This window comes from Uloborus diversus, unplaced genomic scaffold (genome assembly GCF_026930045.1).
Source record: "Uloborus diversus isolate 005 unplaced genomic scaffold, Udiv.v.3.1 scaffold_259, whole genome shotgun sequence".
In the NCBI taxonomy this organism is placed as follows: Eukaryota; Metazoa; Arthropoda; class Arachnida; order Araneae; family Uloboridae; genus Uloborus; species Uloborus diversus.
The window spans coordinates 112949-132689 of NW_026558416.1; the positions used below are offsets into that span (position 1 = coordinate 112949).

A 19741-nucleotide genomic window follows, 5' to 3' on the forward strand; every position below is an offset into this window, starting at 1 on the left:
TGTTGTGAATAAATAAATCAATTCATTTTTGCCGTGAGAATATAGATCGAATATACTTAAGATTAATAAAATGTACCTGTGAGCAAATTTTCATTTTTGCAAAACTAAGGCTAAATAACAGAGAGGCAAAAGTGCAAATCTGTAACAAAACAACTAACACCCCTATAAACTAATAGATAGGTCCATTTCCGCCTACAAACCGGATATTAGCCTTTCCATATTATCGATGGTAGAACAGTATCGCTGAGCATTCCTCTGATAAGAAGAAAAGGAAAGAAATTCTTTTCTTTCAAACGAAGACACAAATTTAAAGATATCGGCCATTGCAAACGAACCTGTTCATTTCTTCCCCTGCTGTCCCCCCTGGGGGTTGAGTCAGCCTGACCACCTGTGGAAGCCAACCGCCGACGCGTTCTGGGAAAAGCGAGTTACGTCACTCCTGTTTTTGAACCAGATTGACCAAGAGCTTTGAGGGGGGCTTCTCGAATTCCTCAGAACGCCTTCCCTAATAACGAAATTCAGTCGCAGCAAATAATTTCAATTGTGTGGTGTTCTTCATTTCGTGCACTTGTGGTTCGCTGGGAAGTTGCTGAGAACTGAGGACGGTTGGTGAGTTTCATTTTATTTTCTCAGTTCGTAGGAGTCAACTAATTGTATTCTCAGTTGCGAAAGAATATTGCTGTAGGGTAAATAAAAAAACTTCCATTTTGTATTTCAACCAACTACTTTCCAAAAACATTTAAAACTTTTAATGTTGGGACACAGATGAAATGAATTGACGATGATGTTACACACTTTGAGATCGCACTCGGCTACAAAGGCAGAGCCAAATTTCCAAGACTGAGTAGGTAGAGCTGTCAAGAGCAGCAAAGATTTATCGGGGAGAAAAATTTACCCTTCATATAATTTTCAAGATCCATTCAAACAAAACATCAAAAAAAAAAAAAAAAAAAACTCACAACTGTTTTGAAAAATCGAGAATTGCTTATTATCTTCACTTGACCAAAATTGATGCTGCTCTGATATTTCAGATTAACTTGAAACCGGTTGTTTTTATTATTTATTTAAGGAGCGCAATTTTCGTTGTTACAGATTCAAATCACCTGCGGTTTGATTTTATTCATATTTTTTTGGGGCTTAACTCAAGCAGACTATATATTAAAAAAAGGGTTCTTTGTGTGAAAGTAAGTTTTTTTGTTTTAGAGAAAAGCACCTAAATGAACTTTAAACAAATAAATTTCATCTAAATACAAAATTTTCAAATGACTTATTCTCATCATTTATGATTGATAAGAAGTAAAAATACATACGTTATACCCTGTAAATAATCTTTGTGATAAGTGTACTCGTGGATATCGGCCATAAAATCTCTATTTTTTTTCCCGCATCCTGATCACTATTTCTTTCTACTTTCTTCTATATCTAATATATAGAAAAAAGTATTGGACTCGTGCAAATTTTCGAATTTTGATGAATTCGAACGTTTTGAGGTGTGCTGAGTCCATTTCGGCTATTTTTGGAAAATGTCTGTCTGTCTGTGTGTATGTGTTCGTGTGTGTGTGTGTGTCCCTGTGTGTGTCACGTCTGTGTGTGACCAGTTTTTTGTGGCCGCTCTACAGCAAAAACTACCGCACGAAATCGAACGAAGTTTGGTATATATATGTGAACTTGTGCCCATTGGTTTTTGGCGCGAATTCCTCCAAGGGGGGTGGGTTCGAACCTTTATGGTCGTAGACCCACCGTCGTCATTAAAGGGGACTGGGCGACGTTAAATATGCTCGTGGTCTGAATGTCCTCCAAGTGAAACGATACCTCTGGGGGTGCTAGCACCAGGTAGCTATTAGCTCCTGCACCAGTTCTAAATTCTCATAAACTGTTTGATCCGGTGATGGTGCTGCCATCTATCGGTGCATAAAATAATGGAGGCAAGGCACTTAGTATGCAGTCCTCCACATAAATACAGTTGTAGTCAGTTGTGACTCTGATAAGGGATAGGAATAGGATGTTTGTCTTTTGTTTGAACCATGATCTGTACGAAATAGGTTAGAGCATCTTTCAATGTCTTATCAGGTTTGAAGCACTTGTTCTTCAGTGGACTATACGAAGTATTTGAAGAGAAGAAAACGGTAAACAATCAATCTCTAAATAACTTCTTTACTTTTAAACAATCTTGAGTTTAATAATTTCGCTGATAACTTGTTTGCGGTGTATAGCCAGGCGCGGATCTATAATTTTTGGGCCTCCCTGCAATAAAATCTGTATGGCCCCTCCCCCGAAGCTAACAGTGTATATATTCAACGTGCATAAATTTTAATGCTAGTACAGTGGTCTGGCTAGAGGATATTTGGGTCCGTTAACGGACCCTTCACAAAAATCCCGATCAAACAAAACGGACCTTTCACAAAATCTCCATCGACCAAACGCTTTGGCTATTGCCACGGAAAGTCCGTGACGCTAAACAACAAAAGCAGCTATTGCCACAGAAGACCGGAAGTACATCCAGGAATAGTCTGACAGCAGCTGTGAAATGTAGAAATTCCTTTGCTAGAAAAAAAAAGGGAAATAAAACAACCTTAAAAGCATAGTGCAGGAACACTGCAGACACGTATTTTGGCGTTACAGGGAATTCCTTTTTCAATGCACAAAATGTCAGCTTGTGGATTTAAAGGCATCCGACAAAAGTCGGATTTTTTTGTCAAATGTCTTAACATTCTTTAACTCACATTTTATGCACTGATAAAGACGTTTCTTGTAACGCAGAAACATGTGTGTGCAGTGTTCCTGCACATTTGCATTATTCGCTTTTAAAAATTATTTATGTTTGGCGGACTAGAACTAAAATAGATTGGTATATTCAGTAAATTACCGCCCATTAGCCAGGGCTTAAGCAGAAGTACGGGAAATACAAAGCCAGCTCAGTCATTTCCAGCCGAGGACTGCAGTTTCGTGTGCAGTCCTCGGCTTGAAATGACTGAGTTGGCGGTGTATTTCACGTAGATTGGTATAGTTTGTCTTAAATTCCAATTTGATTAATCATATCTTTTATTTATTTATTTTTAATTTTAAAAAGAATTTTTTTGTAAAATTTTTGACGTAAACAAAATTTTTTAAATAATGCAAAATTAAATTTCAGCAGGAGTTTAGTTTTAAAAACTTTTATATGGACAAAGAGGTCTATACAACTATTCCAATAAGTTCAAAATTGATCACGTGTGTGTCAGTGGTTCTTCTTAAAACATAGTTGGTACTTGTTAACTCGGCCGAGTAGTGAAATGCCAAGTACTCGGTAACTCAATACTCGGCCGAATAGTGAAAGGCAGAGTACTCGGCTACTCGGCCAAAGTGCTACTCGGTACGTCTCTACTTTGAAGCAATGGATTTTTTTTCATTCCTCGCTTCTCATGAATGAAATTTGAGATACAGTGTACGCTAGTTAATTGAATCAGTGGTTAATCTAATCACAGCCGCTTTAATGAATCAAATCGGCAAAAACAGAACAAAATCCAACTTTATTGAATTAGCCGACTGTTTAGATGAAACGTGATTCATATAAGTGGCGATCACTGTATTCGTAATTACCACTCGATTTTTTGCGTATTGTGATGGAATTACGTTTTCCCCTGCCCCCTCCCCCCACCGTTTTGCGGATTTATTTTATTTTGTTGCTTTGAATTCTCCCCCGCCGCCGCACGCTCAAAGGCAAGAAAAGAAGAATATGGATGTTTGTTTTTTGTTTAATTACACGCGCAGAACATTTTCAATGACAGGACTGTGTGTGCGGTTTTTTTTTTTTTTTTTTTGAGGATTTGATGTTATTGTGTCACTCTCCCCCCCCCCCCTGCGCAAATGAGAGGATGTCAAGGTTTTAGCCATAGCATTTTTAATGAAAGAACTATATAATATTTTGTGAATTTGATTCATTGTATTACTTTCATTTCCCTCTCCTATCCAACGGCGAGCGCAAAAAAAAAAAAAAAGCATTGAAGGACATTTTTAAAAATTATATGTAAAGTATTTTAAATGAGAGAAATGCAGGGCCTGATTACCGCACAGGCCAACTAGGCCTGGGCCTGGGGCCCCAGCTTCCTCAGGGGCCCCGATTTTTTAAAAACTTATACATAGCATTAAAAAATCATGCATTTTTGTGAAAATAATGAAAATTAATGATTTATAATTGAAAACATACCTCTAAAATATTGTTAAACATTATTTTGCATTGACTTAATGTAACAGAATAGAGAGGGGAGCCTCCAAAGCATTGTAGGCCTTGGACCTCACATTTATTTAGTAGGGCCCTGAAGAAATGTGTATAATTTTGCAGATTTGATTTATTTACGCTACGTTCGATGTTGTATTCTCTTCGCCCAATTAAAGTTGTTAAAATATTTAAGAAAAATGTCCATTAAAGTTTTAAAATTAATTAACTGATCAGTAACATGAATTGTTTTGCTTGAGTATTAATCACACTCTTGGATTTAAAGTATTATATTTCACATATTTCTGCTTTAGCCCTGGCTAATGGGCGGTAATTTGCTGAATATACCTTGCCTTGCGTTCAATCTTCGAGTTGAACTGAACCATTGCTTTGGTCACTCGTCTGGTCTGCTAATTCTATATTAGCTACCAGTTTGTTTCACACTCTTGGCTTCCTTACGAGGTTTTCCATCTCCAGCTCGGTCACTTTCCTATGCCGGGCTGATGAGTGCTAATAAGCACGAAACTGCAGTCCTCGGCTGGAAATGACTGAGCTGGCGGTGTATTTCACGTATTTCTGCTTTAGCGCTGGCTAATGGGCGGTAATTTACTGAATATACACTTGCTTTCTTTTTATTATTGTACTATTTTTTTTTTTATCTTGGATAATCAATTCTAGTAGATATGTAACATCTATTTTTCTGTAGGCAGAAGACTCTATATGCTCAACACCTTTATAAACGAAAGGAACTACCCATATGGCGAATTCTACAGGTATGAAAATTCCTGCTTTTTTTGTAGGGATGCAAAGGATATTCGGTAACTTAAAGGTATCCTGCAGCTGATGTGTGGTCTCAAAATACCGCTTTTTTTTTAATTTTTTTTTAAAATTGGGTAATTAAACTTCATTCTTGTTATTTCTTTTAGATGTTCTTTGAACTTTCATTATCTTAAATAATTTACTACTCAAAAAAAAAAATGAATTTATTATTTACTAGCCGCCTGCGGCGACCAGCTGGTTCGCCTTTTTCCGCCATTCGCCTTTTTATGCAATCAGCTGTCTATGGCGGCTGTTTGGTTTGTCTGCCATTCACCTTTTTATGCCAAGATTGACGCCTTCGGCGGCTACTGGCTCTACCCCACAGAACTACTGGAACTCGCCGTGTCACCGAAACTGCATAAGGCTTAGCATCATCCCATAGCTTTATATGGTATGTCTTTTCAACTTTCCCAATTCCTTGAAATAGTTTAGGAAATTCATGCAAGGGATCTAATTTTGACTTCAGTTCAAAAGTTCGCTGAATGAGATTTAGATTTTCACTTGCTATACAACTTAACAATGGGTGTTGCAAATTATTGACTATATACACCTCATCTTCATAACTAAAATTCTTGTTCTTTAGTTTAACATGAATTATCCCAGCCAAGTTTAAATTCTCACCATCGGGACCACAGATAATTTTTTTACTTTCTAATCTTATATATTGTAATTTTTCTTCATAAACAGTTTTGGGAACCACCGTCACATCTGCCCCCGTATCAATTTTGAACTCCAAAGGTGTATTTTCCAGCAATATTTTAGCATTCCGGAGATTTCCTGGATGATTGTGTTTATTGTTAGTGTTTTTCATTATGTGACCTATGAAATTCGAACTCTCTGACAGTTTTTTTTCAATTTCATTTACATGTAATTTTGCCTTACACACTTTGGCATAGTGTCCCTACTTTTTTGCAAAGGTTATAGATAGCTTTGCGAGCCCGGCAGTCTAATTCAGTATGTTCACTTGGTTTACCACACCAAAAACATGCGTTTGTTTTCGTTTCTGAATTAGACGAATCGGTAGCTTTCGAGTTCTTAAATTGAGTGTTATGTTTATATTTCTTGTTCTGCAGTACAGCAACTCTGTTAGCCACTTTAAACGATGTAGAGTTATCATTCAGAATGTGTTGTTGATTCTTAATTACCTCCGCTTGGCGGGCTTTCGTAATTGCTTTTTCTATAGTAAGCTTTGTATCTAGTTGTAGATTTTCAGAAACTTTCTTATCGCGAACACAAGGCTATCCCTAATCATTTCTTCCTGAAAATCAGTAGGAAATTCACATGAGGATATTAATGCATACAACGATGTGATAAACTGTTCTACCGATTCACCTTCATCTTGTGTTCTTGTATAGAACTTATATTTTTCGTATATTACATTACGTGTAGGAATAAAAAAAGAGTGAAATTTCTCTCTTACAACCTCATACTTTTTGATATTTTCTTCGCTTATTCGAAACGATAACAAAATATCTTCACTCTTCAGCTTTCGAGCCCATTGGATAAACAAAACTGTTTACCTGTTCTACTTCGTCTTTCGTCGTTAGGCCTGACGCAGATCAAAACCGCTCAAATCGATCTATTTCTGCCAGTCGTCAGGGCGAAAAGAGAATTGTTCAGGCGCAGGTATTTGATTCATTGTTGTTTAAAGCCGCTGCCACCATGTAATGTTACTCACAAGCACCCTATGCATTCAGCTTACAACAATTCCACATAAAACAAAAACCCCCCATAGTCGCGAACCCAGAGTCCCCGATAAGTCTCTTCATCGGATGTAAGAAATTATATGCTCCACGCCATAGACTAATAATAAGAATAAACCGAGATGTGGCAACTCTTTGCTGCTCACGAACCAAACCATGTGACTAGTGGATATCCTAGCAACAGCGGGCGTTGACCGTAGCAGACGATCAACGCCCGCGAGAAATAAAATAAATAGAATTGATGGAACGCGGAATAATGATCTTTTATGGAGTCCAATTTGTAAATGTGTTATTCTAAGTTGTAAATATTTTGTTAATATAGTAAGTTTTTCGTTTAGATGCTATTGTATATTTTCTTTAGTCAATTTCAATAACTCTCTAAACAATTAAAGATGCAAGCGCCCAAATAGAATCGACAAACGCTAAGATTTTTACTTACAATTTCAATTTAAGATTCCGATTAGTACATTTTTGCGTTAACGCAAAACGTTTACTCCACTACGTTCACGCCAACGCTGACATAGCAGTTCCGAATGAAATAAAAGTTAATGAAAACTGTGATCAAAAACTAATTACTAATGGCAAAATAATTCGTAACTAAAAGAAAAACAGTTCAATCTCTGCACCTGGAAAAAAATTATAATGAAAGCACATTACGTCTTAAAATACATGTCGAGTGCCAAACTATAATGTTGCCATCTAGCAACCATGCTGCCAAAGTTTTCGCCAAGCCTTCCACCAGTCACATGATGTATCCATGAACCAATTTTTTCATCAGCAAGTCTGGGAAAGCTCGGTCTACTCTTATTATTAGTCTATGCTCCACGAGGTTACATTGCGTAACACTTGACAGTGTTCCCAAGTTATTAATCTTGGGAACACTGTCAAGTGTTCTCTCCATAATTGCGTAATGGGGCTTTCCGCGATTGCCTACTGCGCAGATGCATGAGAGCGCCTGGGTTATATGGCTATGGACCAGGGCTGTCCAACTGCAAAGAGCCCACGGGCCATAATTCCAGTCACTGATCACCTGGCAGGCCGCAGTTTGAAAAAGTGGAACGATAGCCTCTTGCACAATAACAATTAATAGTTGAATTATTAAACAATGAAACAGAAGGATTTTAAAACGATTTACTTTCATTTAATGGGAAAACTGAGGCCGATCCGCTTTCTTTACAAGGGCAGGAATGTCAACATCGGTGTTTGTCGTTGCCAGCAGAAGAAGGTCTAACAATGAACTATCGGAGAGGTAGCTCCCGTGACGATTCTTGATGAAGTTCATCGCCGATAAAGCACTTTCGCATAAATATGACGAGAGCAAGCTCTCGATTTCTTTTTCGAAATCATAAGGCCCTAGAGTCAGTGAGGGGGGTCTTTATTTTTAACTATAATTGCAGGCAGGTTTTGCTTATCTGAAATATTTCTCTCTTGCCTCCCTGCCCCCCCCCCCCTACGCGAGACAATACTATTTTTATGAATTCGTTTGAACACCAGCATGCAGGGTAGGACTGCTTGATCTTGACCTGTAGATGTCCTGTACCTTTTTCTCCCAATACAATTAAAGGAGCAGGGCCCAATACAGGCTAATTTTGCTACCGTTTTTCGGTACCTTCACAAAAATCTTGTTTTGAAATCGGTACTTTCACAAAAATCAAGTAATAAAATCAGTAGCTTCACAAAAATTAGCATTTTAAAATGTAAAATTTGTTTTTCTATTTAAAACAAAATATACTCATAAAATAAAATTATAAGCAGATTTATATGAACAATCGCTTAAATGGAGACCTTTTTGTAGTATTTTAACTCATTTTTAGCTGTTCCTCACCAAAGTGTATTTATGCAATATTATCACAATCTTTAAACATCTGTTTTGAGGAACCGTTTTTCTAACAATTTCCTATATTGTGCGCAGTACATAGACCATTAAGCTGAAATTACATTGGTATTTTTCGTACTTCTTAGGTTTTTAGCTCCCCCCCCCCCAAAAAAAAAACGAAACCTGTTAAAAATAATACTAGATGACATTTACACTTTTCGAACTAAAATTTCACTTGTTCCACTACTTTTACAAAAATTAGGATGCGTCTAAAATTTCACAAAAACAATGGTGATAAAAAAAAAACTTTTACAAAAATAGGTGAAAAAAATCCTGGATTGGCCCCTGAGGAGTAAAAGAACGATCAAGAGGAAATTTCGAGACCCCGGCTTGACCAAGAATGTAGTCTCGGAAGCTTCTTGATGCCATAAAATGTCATAAAAAGAAATGTGCTGAATAATAAGTAGGTGGGCCGCCAGTTGGACAGCCCTACTATAGACAGTCATGAAGGCATGACTGGAAAAAACCTCCTGCCCGAAAAGCGGGATAACTTCATGGCATATCTTTTGACCGCTATTCGGGAAAAGGGGCAGCTTGCCTGCCCATCATGTATATTGTGTCAGTGAGTAGAAAAATAAATTAGTTTGTGTTGTGAACATGGTCTCTTCAATTCCCTCCCATCCAAAAGTTGATTTATGGAAAATGAAAAAAGAAGTGGCGAGATTTTTCCGATTTTTTTTCTCGATATCGGGGTGTTGCCATATGCAACAACTTACATTACAACATCAATGATAATATTTCTGGAAGCATGAATTGTTTTGCTGATGATGTAAAAGTTATGGGGATTGTCGAAAATGAAGAACAAGTAAAACAGCTTCAAGAGGATTTAACCATTTCAAACTTTATATTTCTAATGTCAAAGGTCAAGGTAACTTACTCAAAAATCGAAGTTTTTACTTATATGCTGAGTTTTGTTGCCATTATTTCGTACAAGAAAATTTTGATGATTGAAAAACTGGCAATCTTAATCCGTTGCTGCAAATTTTTGGCACCTATAACTTGTGCGAGAAATGTTTCTCATTTCCATACGTGAATCAAGAGTAAGGAACTATCTATTTGCATAGGATTATCGCAAAGTACAGGACTGTCCATGCATAATGTCCCGCTTTAATGTGGGGTTCATGAAATTGTAACAATTTGTGATGAGGAGGAGGAAAGAAGTGACGAGGGATATACAATATGGGGAAAATATGACATATGGCTTTTTATAGTACGAATGTTTATGGAAAAACAGCATGAGGGTGAAGGCGGATGGTTAAGTATAAAACTTGATGACAAAGAGAGGAGGGGGATCAAAAATGCTTTTGAAAAGTGACATAATTTATGCGCAGACCTTGACCGTAAACAAATTACAAAGACAAATTTTTTAAATATTGTCTTATTATTGCAATGTTCAGTATTTTCAAGTGGACAAATTTTTATTGCAGCAAGTAGAGTTCATTCATTTAACTGTTTTAAACTTCATATTTCAGGGTTGCCACGCCACATGGAAACCTGAAGAAACAGGAAAAACACAGGAAATTCAAAAATCAACAAAAAAACAGGAAAAATCCAGGGAATTTTGAAATTTTCCTAAAAAACTTTTTTTAGGGAATTTTTTTCCTTCTTAAATTGAAGTTATAAAAATCAATTCCCTTATATATAAACTACCAAAAAATAAATAAATAGTAATAATGATAATATTAAATAGTAATAATGATAATATTAAAAAAGTAAAATAAAAAATGGTAATTTTGTTTAAAAGTTTTTTTTAAAGTAAATATTAAAATATTTATCATAAAAATAGAAGTTTAAATTTCATGATAATTTAGAGTGTATGAAATTATTCATCAATAATCATTGTTCTGGGTCACTTATACACTTTTAGGTCCATGGTTAAGAGAAGTTTTTTTTGAATAAAAAGTTGAATATATTCAACCACTATGCTATTATTTCAGTTATTATGAATTCTTATTTATTTTTCCTTATTTATTTAGAAATTTGTGTTTCGTTTTTTTACCCTGTGGTGAAATTATCAAGATGTTAATGTTCTTTTCCAAATAATCAGTGCTCGCTCGTTTGTAATGTTTCATTTTCATACAGGGAAAACACAGGGAATTTTTTTTCCAAAATTGAGTGGCAACCCTGCATTTCTAATGGCAAAGTTCAAGGTAACTTACTCAAAAATAGAAGTTTTACGTATGAACTGAGTTTTGATGCATCATTTCATGCAAGAAAATTTTGATAATTGGGAAACTGGCAAACTTAATCCATTGCTGCAAATTTTCGGCACCAATGCCAGTGCAAGAAATGTTTTTCCTTTGCATACATGAATAAAGAGTGGGGGAATACCCATTTGCATAGTTATCACAAAGCAACCTGGTAACCAAAAGCCAAAACATTCCTGCGAATAATTTGTCGATCATGCCTATTTCTCAATTAATGAAATATCCTTATTCGTTTATTTATTTTGAGAATAATATACAAAAAGCAAATTTGGAATTGTTTTGTTTTGTTAGTGCATATAAAAATTGTTTGTTCCCAGATGTTCTAAGTTTTCAAAAATTTTCAGTTATGAGTATGGTTAAATTTCGACTATGTGGCGAACCTTAGTTTACTAGTGAAACAAAAAAAACAGTCCTGATTTGATTCCCATTGCATTGCATGAAATCTATTACAACAAAAATCTCATTACAGTGAGCAAAATTTTCAGTCCCTTGAAATTCGTTGCAATGGGGGGGGGGGGGGGGGAGAACTTCAACAGTCTCTTGACAGCCCCTTTTTAGCAGCGTTGGCTTTCTGCCGGCAGAAACTAGTTTTTGCCGTGCCAGTGGCAGAAACTGGTTATAACCGGTAAAAACCGGCAGAAACTGGCAAGAACTTAAAAGTGTCTTTAATAACTCAAGTAATAAGTAAATGATATTTGTTTAAGTAAACTAAAAAATTAAACATCATTTCATCATTTTGAAAAACAAAATCCAATGCTAGTGCCCTTGCTTTAGTTTAGAAAGAGAACTTTTCAATTGCAGAGGCTCGTAGTATGGATTGATTTAACAAAGGATAAAAAATCATACGTGGGTGCTTAGGAAAGAGGAGTGACATACAGAATTAAACGGGCATAACTGATTGTAATTTGCTCACTTCTATGCTTCCTCTAAATTGATTGTGATTGAAATTATCGTGTTACGTGCTTAAAGAAGAAAGGCCCAGAATTTTACTTGCCTAGAATTTTGTACCTAATGTCACAGCTTTGCAAAACAAATTGGCCCCATTTCTCAAAACTTATTTTTCTAGTCAAATTTTTACCACAACCCCAGTTACTACATGGGGGACCAGTTATATAATAGATGAAAATTTCACGATTATTGCTTGCTCCTTGATGCATTGTCTGCTAGCTCTTCTATTTCAAGAATATTCTAAAGTTTCTCATTTGTGCATATTAAATTGAGAACCTGTTTAGATTTTTGAAACCACCTTTTCGAAGAGGCAATTGCAGAGTCCCAACAATATAATATTTGATTTTGAATTGTGATAATTTTGTAATAAAATTACAGTGCTTTGGTTAACAATTAATTATTTTTTCCATGTATTTTCTGTTGTGTATTAGGAATCAATTTTTCATTTTCTGAGTTTTTGCCAGTTTCTGCCGCAAATGTGGCAGAAAGTGGTTTTTGCCATGCCGGTTTTAACCGGTTTCTACCAGTGGTTTTAACCACCGTGGCAGAAACTTGCCAACCCTGCTTTTTAGTAACCCACCTTTATCTGAATATTTTTATTTACCCAAACTGGTCTGGTCCCAGTCAGTGTAGTTTATCAAGGTTCTACTGTACTTTAATTTGTTCTTACCAATGATTTGACATTTCTTTATCTTGTTATTAGTTTTAACTAAATTATTATTATTATGTTAATATATTATTATAATTTATGTTATTTTTTCAGGTTTTGAACAGATGATGGAAATAAGGTTAGTTTTCTTTTGCTTCTATTTCATACAGTCCATAATTAGATTCCATTGAAATGGGCGTTACATTCAGACAAATGAATAGGGAAGTTTACGATTTTTCAATTTTATTTTTATATGATAGAGTAACATGTATAAACATCATAGGTGAAAAAAATTTTGCAATACAATAAGTAGTTTTTTTTTTTTTTTTTTTTAAATTAATTTTTAAAGTTCAAGCGCTTGTGACGTCAAATGACATAGGAAGTGACGTCGTGCGCTCTTCCAATAGGGGAGAAACCGAAGGACGTGCATTCGACTTCGAAGACGAAACGTAAAAGGCTTATGTCCTCGCATTTAACTCCTCGCGTTTCTGGAACATTAAACCTCTCATCCTCTCGGAAATATTCGAATACCATCATTGATGTTACTTGAGGAAGATTATTTAGATTGTGCTTTGACGAATCCGGTCTCCATATAGTGTGTTCGAAAGGATTATTGAATTTCTAAAAAATAAAAATGTCCGTAGCGAAAACAAGGGATCCTCGGCGGAAGGCTGCCCATTAGTGCCCAGTGACGTGAGCTCGGTGACGTTTCAGAAGAGCGCACTTTAGTGGTTGGATTTTTAAAAATTCATTAAAAATCAATCACGGTGTTTTAAAATTCGGCGATGGTGAATTTTTTAGTTTTGAGGGTCAATTAACAATATCCAATAGCAAAAATATGAACATTTAATGCATAAATGCTTCAAAATAGAACCAAGGTATTTTTTTATTGAAACTGCAAAAAATAAATTATCTTCAACTGTAACGGATCTTATATAAAGTGGAACTCATTTTAAATTAGCACAAATAAAACCATTCATAAAGTTGCCATTTTTTTCGACTGTGACTAAACAAAATTTTGTTTTTGTTTTGCGGTAAAAATTTCCCCTTTTATTATTTTTCGATTTATCTTCTTTCTTTTTTTTCTTTCTGCACTACTAACAGAAGAAAACCAGTTAGGATGCATTTCATTTATTCGGGAATTTTTGATTGGCCGTTTACTTTCTTGAATGATTATTTTGTAGAGTTTTACAGTATTTAAAATCTCTAAAGTTGGAAGTTATAAAAGAAAAAAAATGATAGAGAGACACTGGTAGTTATTAAAAATAATCATATCCGACAAATGATCATTAATCGGCCTAGTATTAGCAGCTGATTTATTGGTAATCAACCAAATTTGCTTATCGGTGCATCCCTAGTTTAAAAGTTTATTTTTCTGGGAAACATGCTTGAAAACTGAAGCATGTTTATATATTCTATAAAACTTGTGTGCTGATAGATTAGTTAATATTTTAGAGTTCCTTAATTTTAGAAAGTTCCTTAAATGTCATTTTCTTTTGTTTAGAGAAATTAATGCCTCATCAAATCAAGATATTAGCGACATAATCACGGAGAAATGTTGTGTATTAACTTCCATGAGTCGCATTGGTAAGTAACATTCATGTGAACAGTTTTTTTAAATATATTTCTAATCTCAGGCCTACCATTTTACTTTAAAACAATCAACAATACAGATCGAGTATAAACTTGAAGACCAGAATTTTTTTTTTGAGAACACATGAAAATGAAAATAAAGAGATTTTAATATTATTGTATTTTTTATTATTAATGTTCAATTGCTTATAAGTAAGAAACAGTGAAACAGACAGGATTTATAAAGTACATAATTATCAGAAAAAAAGGTATATTCAAAGTTAATAATTCGGTATGAGTAAAAACTTCAAAACCGGAATCAAGCCCGGATTACCCAATAGGCCAACCTAGGCCCTGGCCTAGTCGCGCAAGCCGAAAAGGGCGCACATCATAGTGAAAAAAAAGTTAATGAACAGCTTGTTGAAAAAAAAAAGTGGCGTGTTAATATGTATAAGGCAGTGAGAAGCAAAAGGATGTAAGTGGCAAAATTAAAAATTTGGAAGATAACCTGTACAAATAGTAGGGGTTCCTCTCCTCTGTCTTAGGGCAAGAGATAGTACTAGTAGCCCTGGTGGGTGCTGCTGTACCGCATGATTTAGAAAACAAATTCAATTAAAGCCTACCTACGATGTTATCTTTAAACGCATTTTATTCAGAACTTGAAAATGGGCACTTACATCCCTTTGCCATAAATTGTGAACAGATCAGCATTGAGTTTTCACACCGAAAGTTTTGCATTTCTGACAAAAAACAAAATTTGAAGGTCATATATGTCTACAGCTTTTTATGGGGAAATGTCGTAAAACACATGCACCAATTCAAACATACATAGCATTTTTTAAAACTGAAAAATAACAGCTATTGACTTAATATATGAGGGAAAATATTTTTTAAAAAACTTTCCAAAAAAATTTGAAAAAATATTTATTTTACTTGCTTATGTGTTCACAGCTGCATATTACATAGAACTCAGAAATTTCAGTTTTTGGTGTCAAAACAAATGTTAGAAATTTTTTATTGCTTATTTTAGGTTATGCATCGAAATAATATTACTTCTAGAGCCTACAGTTTTTTTCAGAACTTAAAAAAAATTTCATATTTGGCCGAGTTATAAGGAAAACAAAAAGTACTAGGCGACCATCTTTTTTTTTTTTTTTTTTGATCCGCCATTTTGGATAGAAGCTCACATGGGGACTTTTTAGGATTTGTTCCACGCATGTTCAGGAACTAATCCTGAAAAATTCAGCTAATTATAAATTTGTAGTGCATCGACCCTATTTTCGGCCTAAATTTACTGGGCCAACAGCCTGAATCGTGTAGAAAATTCAAGCTATGTAAAATAAACAACTTTAAAGACTACGGAACGGTCTCTGTTGGTGATTCCTGCTGTAAACTGAATTTCAATGCTTTGAGAGAGAAGAAAAGAAAAACAGGTAATTTGCAGGCGCGTATAATTCACATTAATTTGAAACTTTTTGACAGATAATATGCAGGAAAATACGGTATTTATTTTTGCAGAAATACACTTAATTTTAAACGAATAAGTAATTTTTGTTGATTTGTTTACAAAATCAAACATCTTCATAAAATTTTCAAGTAAAAAGAAGGTAGCTCATGTTTTATCAGATCTACATGAACTTTTTCACAATAAAATGAGAATAATAATAATGATCCTGTGATTGATATTGGGCAAAAAATAATGGTTAAGTCAGTTTTCTTCAGTTGGTGAAAAGTAAGTGTAAACTAGATGTTATTGCAAAAAGAAAAATGAAATGAATTTAAAGCTTTTTTTTTATTTTGCCTTTAATATAAATTAAGGGTAAATTAGGATAAATAATTATTTGCAGAATATTTTCCAGTTAGGATCTGTTTTCGCAGAAAGCTTTTCATTTTACCTATGTCTGCACGGTTGTTACAAATAACTGCTAATACTAACAAGTTAGTGGATTTTTGACATTTCGTATTAACCAGGTTCAACTGTATAATATTTACATCATGCCCAATTTTTATGAACACTTGATATATCTAGTCAATTGTTAACACTACAAAATACATTAATTTTATCACATAGAGATAATTAGAGGAATGAGGTTGACAACAGAAATTACTGCACCAGGCGTTACCTATGCTACGTGCCCAACTGATATACATATCAATATGCCTTAAATTTTAAATGTTCACTTGATTAAATACCGTATTTTCCTGCATGTTATTTGCGGCAGGGTATAATCTACTTATTAAGATATCATTTTTAGTTCCTTGATAAAAATATGTGAAATATTTCTTAGCCGGCATGTCAATAGCTTAATTTTACCTTTTACGCTCTCAAACCTGTCATTAAGTTTTTTAATAATCAAAAGGGTTCTATAGTGGATCATGTGCATAGTTATGTGTAACACGTGAAAAATTGTTTTAAGTAATTGGTGCTATAAGATTCAGTATTTTAATGCATTCAGAACTTTTACTGCTATTTATGTTATGTAGCTAAGCAAATTGATGAAGTATCATTTTCAATATCTTTAATATTATTTTAGCTCTAGGGCGTGTGGAAGATAGCAGAAGATTCTGGATTGTCAAACAACCTATATACGAAGGGCAATCAGTTATGCATCCCGTTACATTTACATTAGTAGGTGACAGAGAAGTTGTACAGTAAGTTGTTTTTTAAACACTTTTATTATATTTGGCATGTTTGTCACAAAAATTCTGAGGCCTGGGTTTGCTAGTATCTCAGCAACTAGAACACTGAGAGACTTCGGGGCGTCCCTAAATGATTGGTTTAATCCTGAGGTACAACTTAACGCCAGAAAATTAAATTTTAAACTAAAATAATTATTTCAGTTAGGATGGAAAACTAAATTTGGGTATCACCAAGACGATGGTAGACCAAATCGGTCACCAAGACCAATTCGAGATATCAAGTTTTATTGATAATAATATTCTAAAAATTAGTCATGATAGTTAATAAGTGGAAACATGTAATGAAAGTTGAAAAAAAAAAAAGCCTTAATACAATAACTAAAATTTTAATTTTTAACATTAGTCAAAAAGAGAAAACAGAATGCTCTAGTTAAGTAGCAAAATGTAGTCGTTTACCTCGACTAAACTTATCAAAGGTTTTGGATTACCGAGTTGCAGAATGGTTTCAAACAAGTTTCGGGAGCCCCGGTACAAAAAAATGTTGGGCAAAGGATTACCCCATTCCTTGTCTTAAATACTCAGTTTTAAGTCAAAATGGTATAAATATTTTTTTATTTAAGAAATTTTAAGTATTTGTAAAAATGTTTTTCTCATGGGTGTTACTTCGCACCCCCCCCCCCTCCCATTTCACATAAATTTGGAGTTTTTAAATTGAAGTCCACGAAACGCAATGATAGGCCATTTTGGTAAAGTTCACGGAAAGGAGGGGTTTAGGGATTCTCTTACAACAATCTTTTCAAACTGATAGTCCCAAAATCACAATATTGGGCGATTTTAAAAAATAATATAGAAAATAGGTAGGGGGCGCTGGCTCTCCCCGAAATTGAAACTTTGAAGATTTTGAAATTGATGCTTTAAAAACCAAATTATACTCCATCTGCCATAACATTTACACACTTTTTGAATGCATTATTGAAGGGATGAAGTTCAAGAACTCGCCTTCAGCAATATTTCGAAATTGAAGTTCCAAAAACGCAATTTTAGACTATGTTGGATGATGTTAGGGGTAAAAGCGTTCAGGGCTCCAAGCAATTAGTTTTTTGCCGATCGTAAACCTTTTTTATTGCAGCAATAAAATCGCTTTTGACCTAAGATTTTTACTTTTGCAACATATATCAGTTCTGATCGGAAAGTCTACCCAAGATAGAGCGAACAAACCAGGAAAGAAAGAAAAGTGGGGGAAGGATATGGGTGATTACTAAACTGGCATCATTCACCCCCTCCCCCCCCCAGTCTTAATTTGTAAAAGAATTCTTTTATAAGAGAGCACTTGGTAAAATTAGGAATAAAAAAACAGCTTCAGTGAAGTAGATATATTTTTTAAACAAGGAGGGCTATCCAATATTTATTAATTAAAAAAAGCAATAGGGGAACTGAATCCTCACCAAAGGAGGGCCCCCGAATCATGTCTCTCAAAAGGCACTCAAATGCAGCCTAAAGTAGCTCTTTAAATATTTCAGCATCGAAAAATTTTTGCAAGAGAACTCCCGAACCCACTCCTCTGAGTTCACCACAAATGTCCGTAATTTGAGTTTTTAAGGCTTCAATTTCTAATTTTTTTTTCTTTTCAATTACTGGTATCCCCTTTACCCATAAACATGAGTTATGACCACCTAGAAGTTTTAATACTTTATGAAAATTTTTGACAGAAGCTTCCTACTCCCTTCCCACTTTAGTCATCCAAAGATAGTCCAAAACTGAGTTCTTAAAACTTCAGAAACTAAAATTTTTCGGGCTGGGAGGTGGAATACCTCCCTCTCTTGTGTGAAACAGGCACACTAAAGGCAGTGTAAGTTTGTGTTTAAGATTTGGTTTTCTATTGAAAGAGCAACTCCCCCCCCCCCCCCGCCCAACATCGCCAAACACAACCCTAAGTTTTAAGACTTTAATTTTGAAAATGTTTCGAGAAAGCCCCCCAAATTCTCTAACTTTTATCTCACTCAAAAATAGCCAAAATAGCATTTCAATACTTTAGCATAGAGAAATTTTCGGGGAGAGAGACTTCCCCCCCCCCTCCCCCATGAACTCCTTCCCCTAAAGTTCATTAAATTTGACTTAAATTTGTGGTTCCCCCTTTCCATCACCGAAGTTTTTAGAATTTAATTTCTAAAATCTATCGAGAGGAAGTCTTCGAATTCCCTCTTCTTAAGTCGCCAAAGGATTACCTAAAGCACAGTTCTGAATACTTCAGCTTTGAAGGGGGAGGAGGATCCCGAACCCCACCCTCTATGTTCATTAAAGATGGTCAAAAGTTGCGCTTTTAAGACTCCAGTTTCGAAATTTCGCCTAAAGAGTGCCTCCCCCCTCTTGACATTGCCAAAAACAGCCTAAAAGTTAAAACTTCAATTCATAAGCGCACATATGCAAAATGCTAAGGGGGGGGGGGGGGGGAGCTCAGAAATTTCTCCAATGGTTTTGCTGAACATTTTCCCCCATAGAAAACGATTTCAGTACAAATTAGAGATATTAAAATTTGACATTTTTAGTAACTTATTCATTGATGGATGGAAAAGATTTTTTTTTTTTATTTACATTTTTGCAAAGAAAAAAGCACTAAATTTTGCCCGATCATGATAAAATTTTGTTTGAATTTCTTTTTCATAAGAAGGTTCCAAATTAGGGGGTGAGAGGATAATATTTTCATACTTGGAAAATAAGAGACACCCAACCTGCAGTCAGAGTTGGTTTTGCCGTGGACTACGTAGTCCTGGTTTATTCTCTTTTTGTGTTTCATTTGATTTGTCATATGATTTTTGTTTTGTCATATTAGGTCAGTAAAGCAGCATATGATATCATTGATTGGGAGGGCACAAGGCCAGATGATTATTATTCCTACACCGTTTCCTGGCGATGAAAGATGCTTCCAACTCATGATTCCTGTACAAAAGGTCAACCTTTTGTTTGGGGATGGAGGACTAAAAATAAGAAAAATACAGGTTTATTTCTCTCTTTTATTTGTTTCATTGTGTTTTCATGTAGTCACATTGAAAATTGTATGTCGTTTTTATTGAACAAATTTAAAAAAAAAAAAAGAGTTTTTATAAAAGTTTCTATGAAAACCTTTAATTTCAT

At 34.9% G+C, this 19741-nt stretch overlaps 1 protein-coding gene across 2 annotated transcripts in view; it reads left to right on the plus strand.

Moving 5' to 3' along the window:
* The first annotated feature begins 535 nt into the window (after nucleotides 1-535).
* LOC129233223 (uncharacterized) overlaps nucleotides 536-19741 on the plus strand; it is a 42089-nt gene continuing 22883 nt past the window's right edge. For both annotated transcript variants that reach the window (XR_008581438.1, XM_054867281.1), the window contains exons 1-6: nucleotides 536-609; nucleotides 4902-4968; nucleotides 12512-12536; nucleotides 13902-13984; nucleotides 16504-16621; nucleotides 19440-19605. Coding sequence is in view for 1 of the 2 variants with exons in the window: in XM_054867281.1 (XP_054723256.1) it covers nucleotides 4953-4968; nucleotides 12512-12536; nucleotides 13902-13984; nucleotides 16504-16621; nucleotides 19440-19605 (408 nt within the window). In the remaining variant the exon portion in view is untranslated. The remainder of the gene's footprint in view (nucleotides 610-4901; nucleotides 4969-12511; nucleotides 12537-13901; nucleotides 13985-16503; nucleotides 16622-19439; nucleotides 19606-19741) is intronic.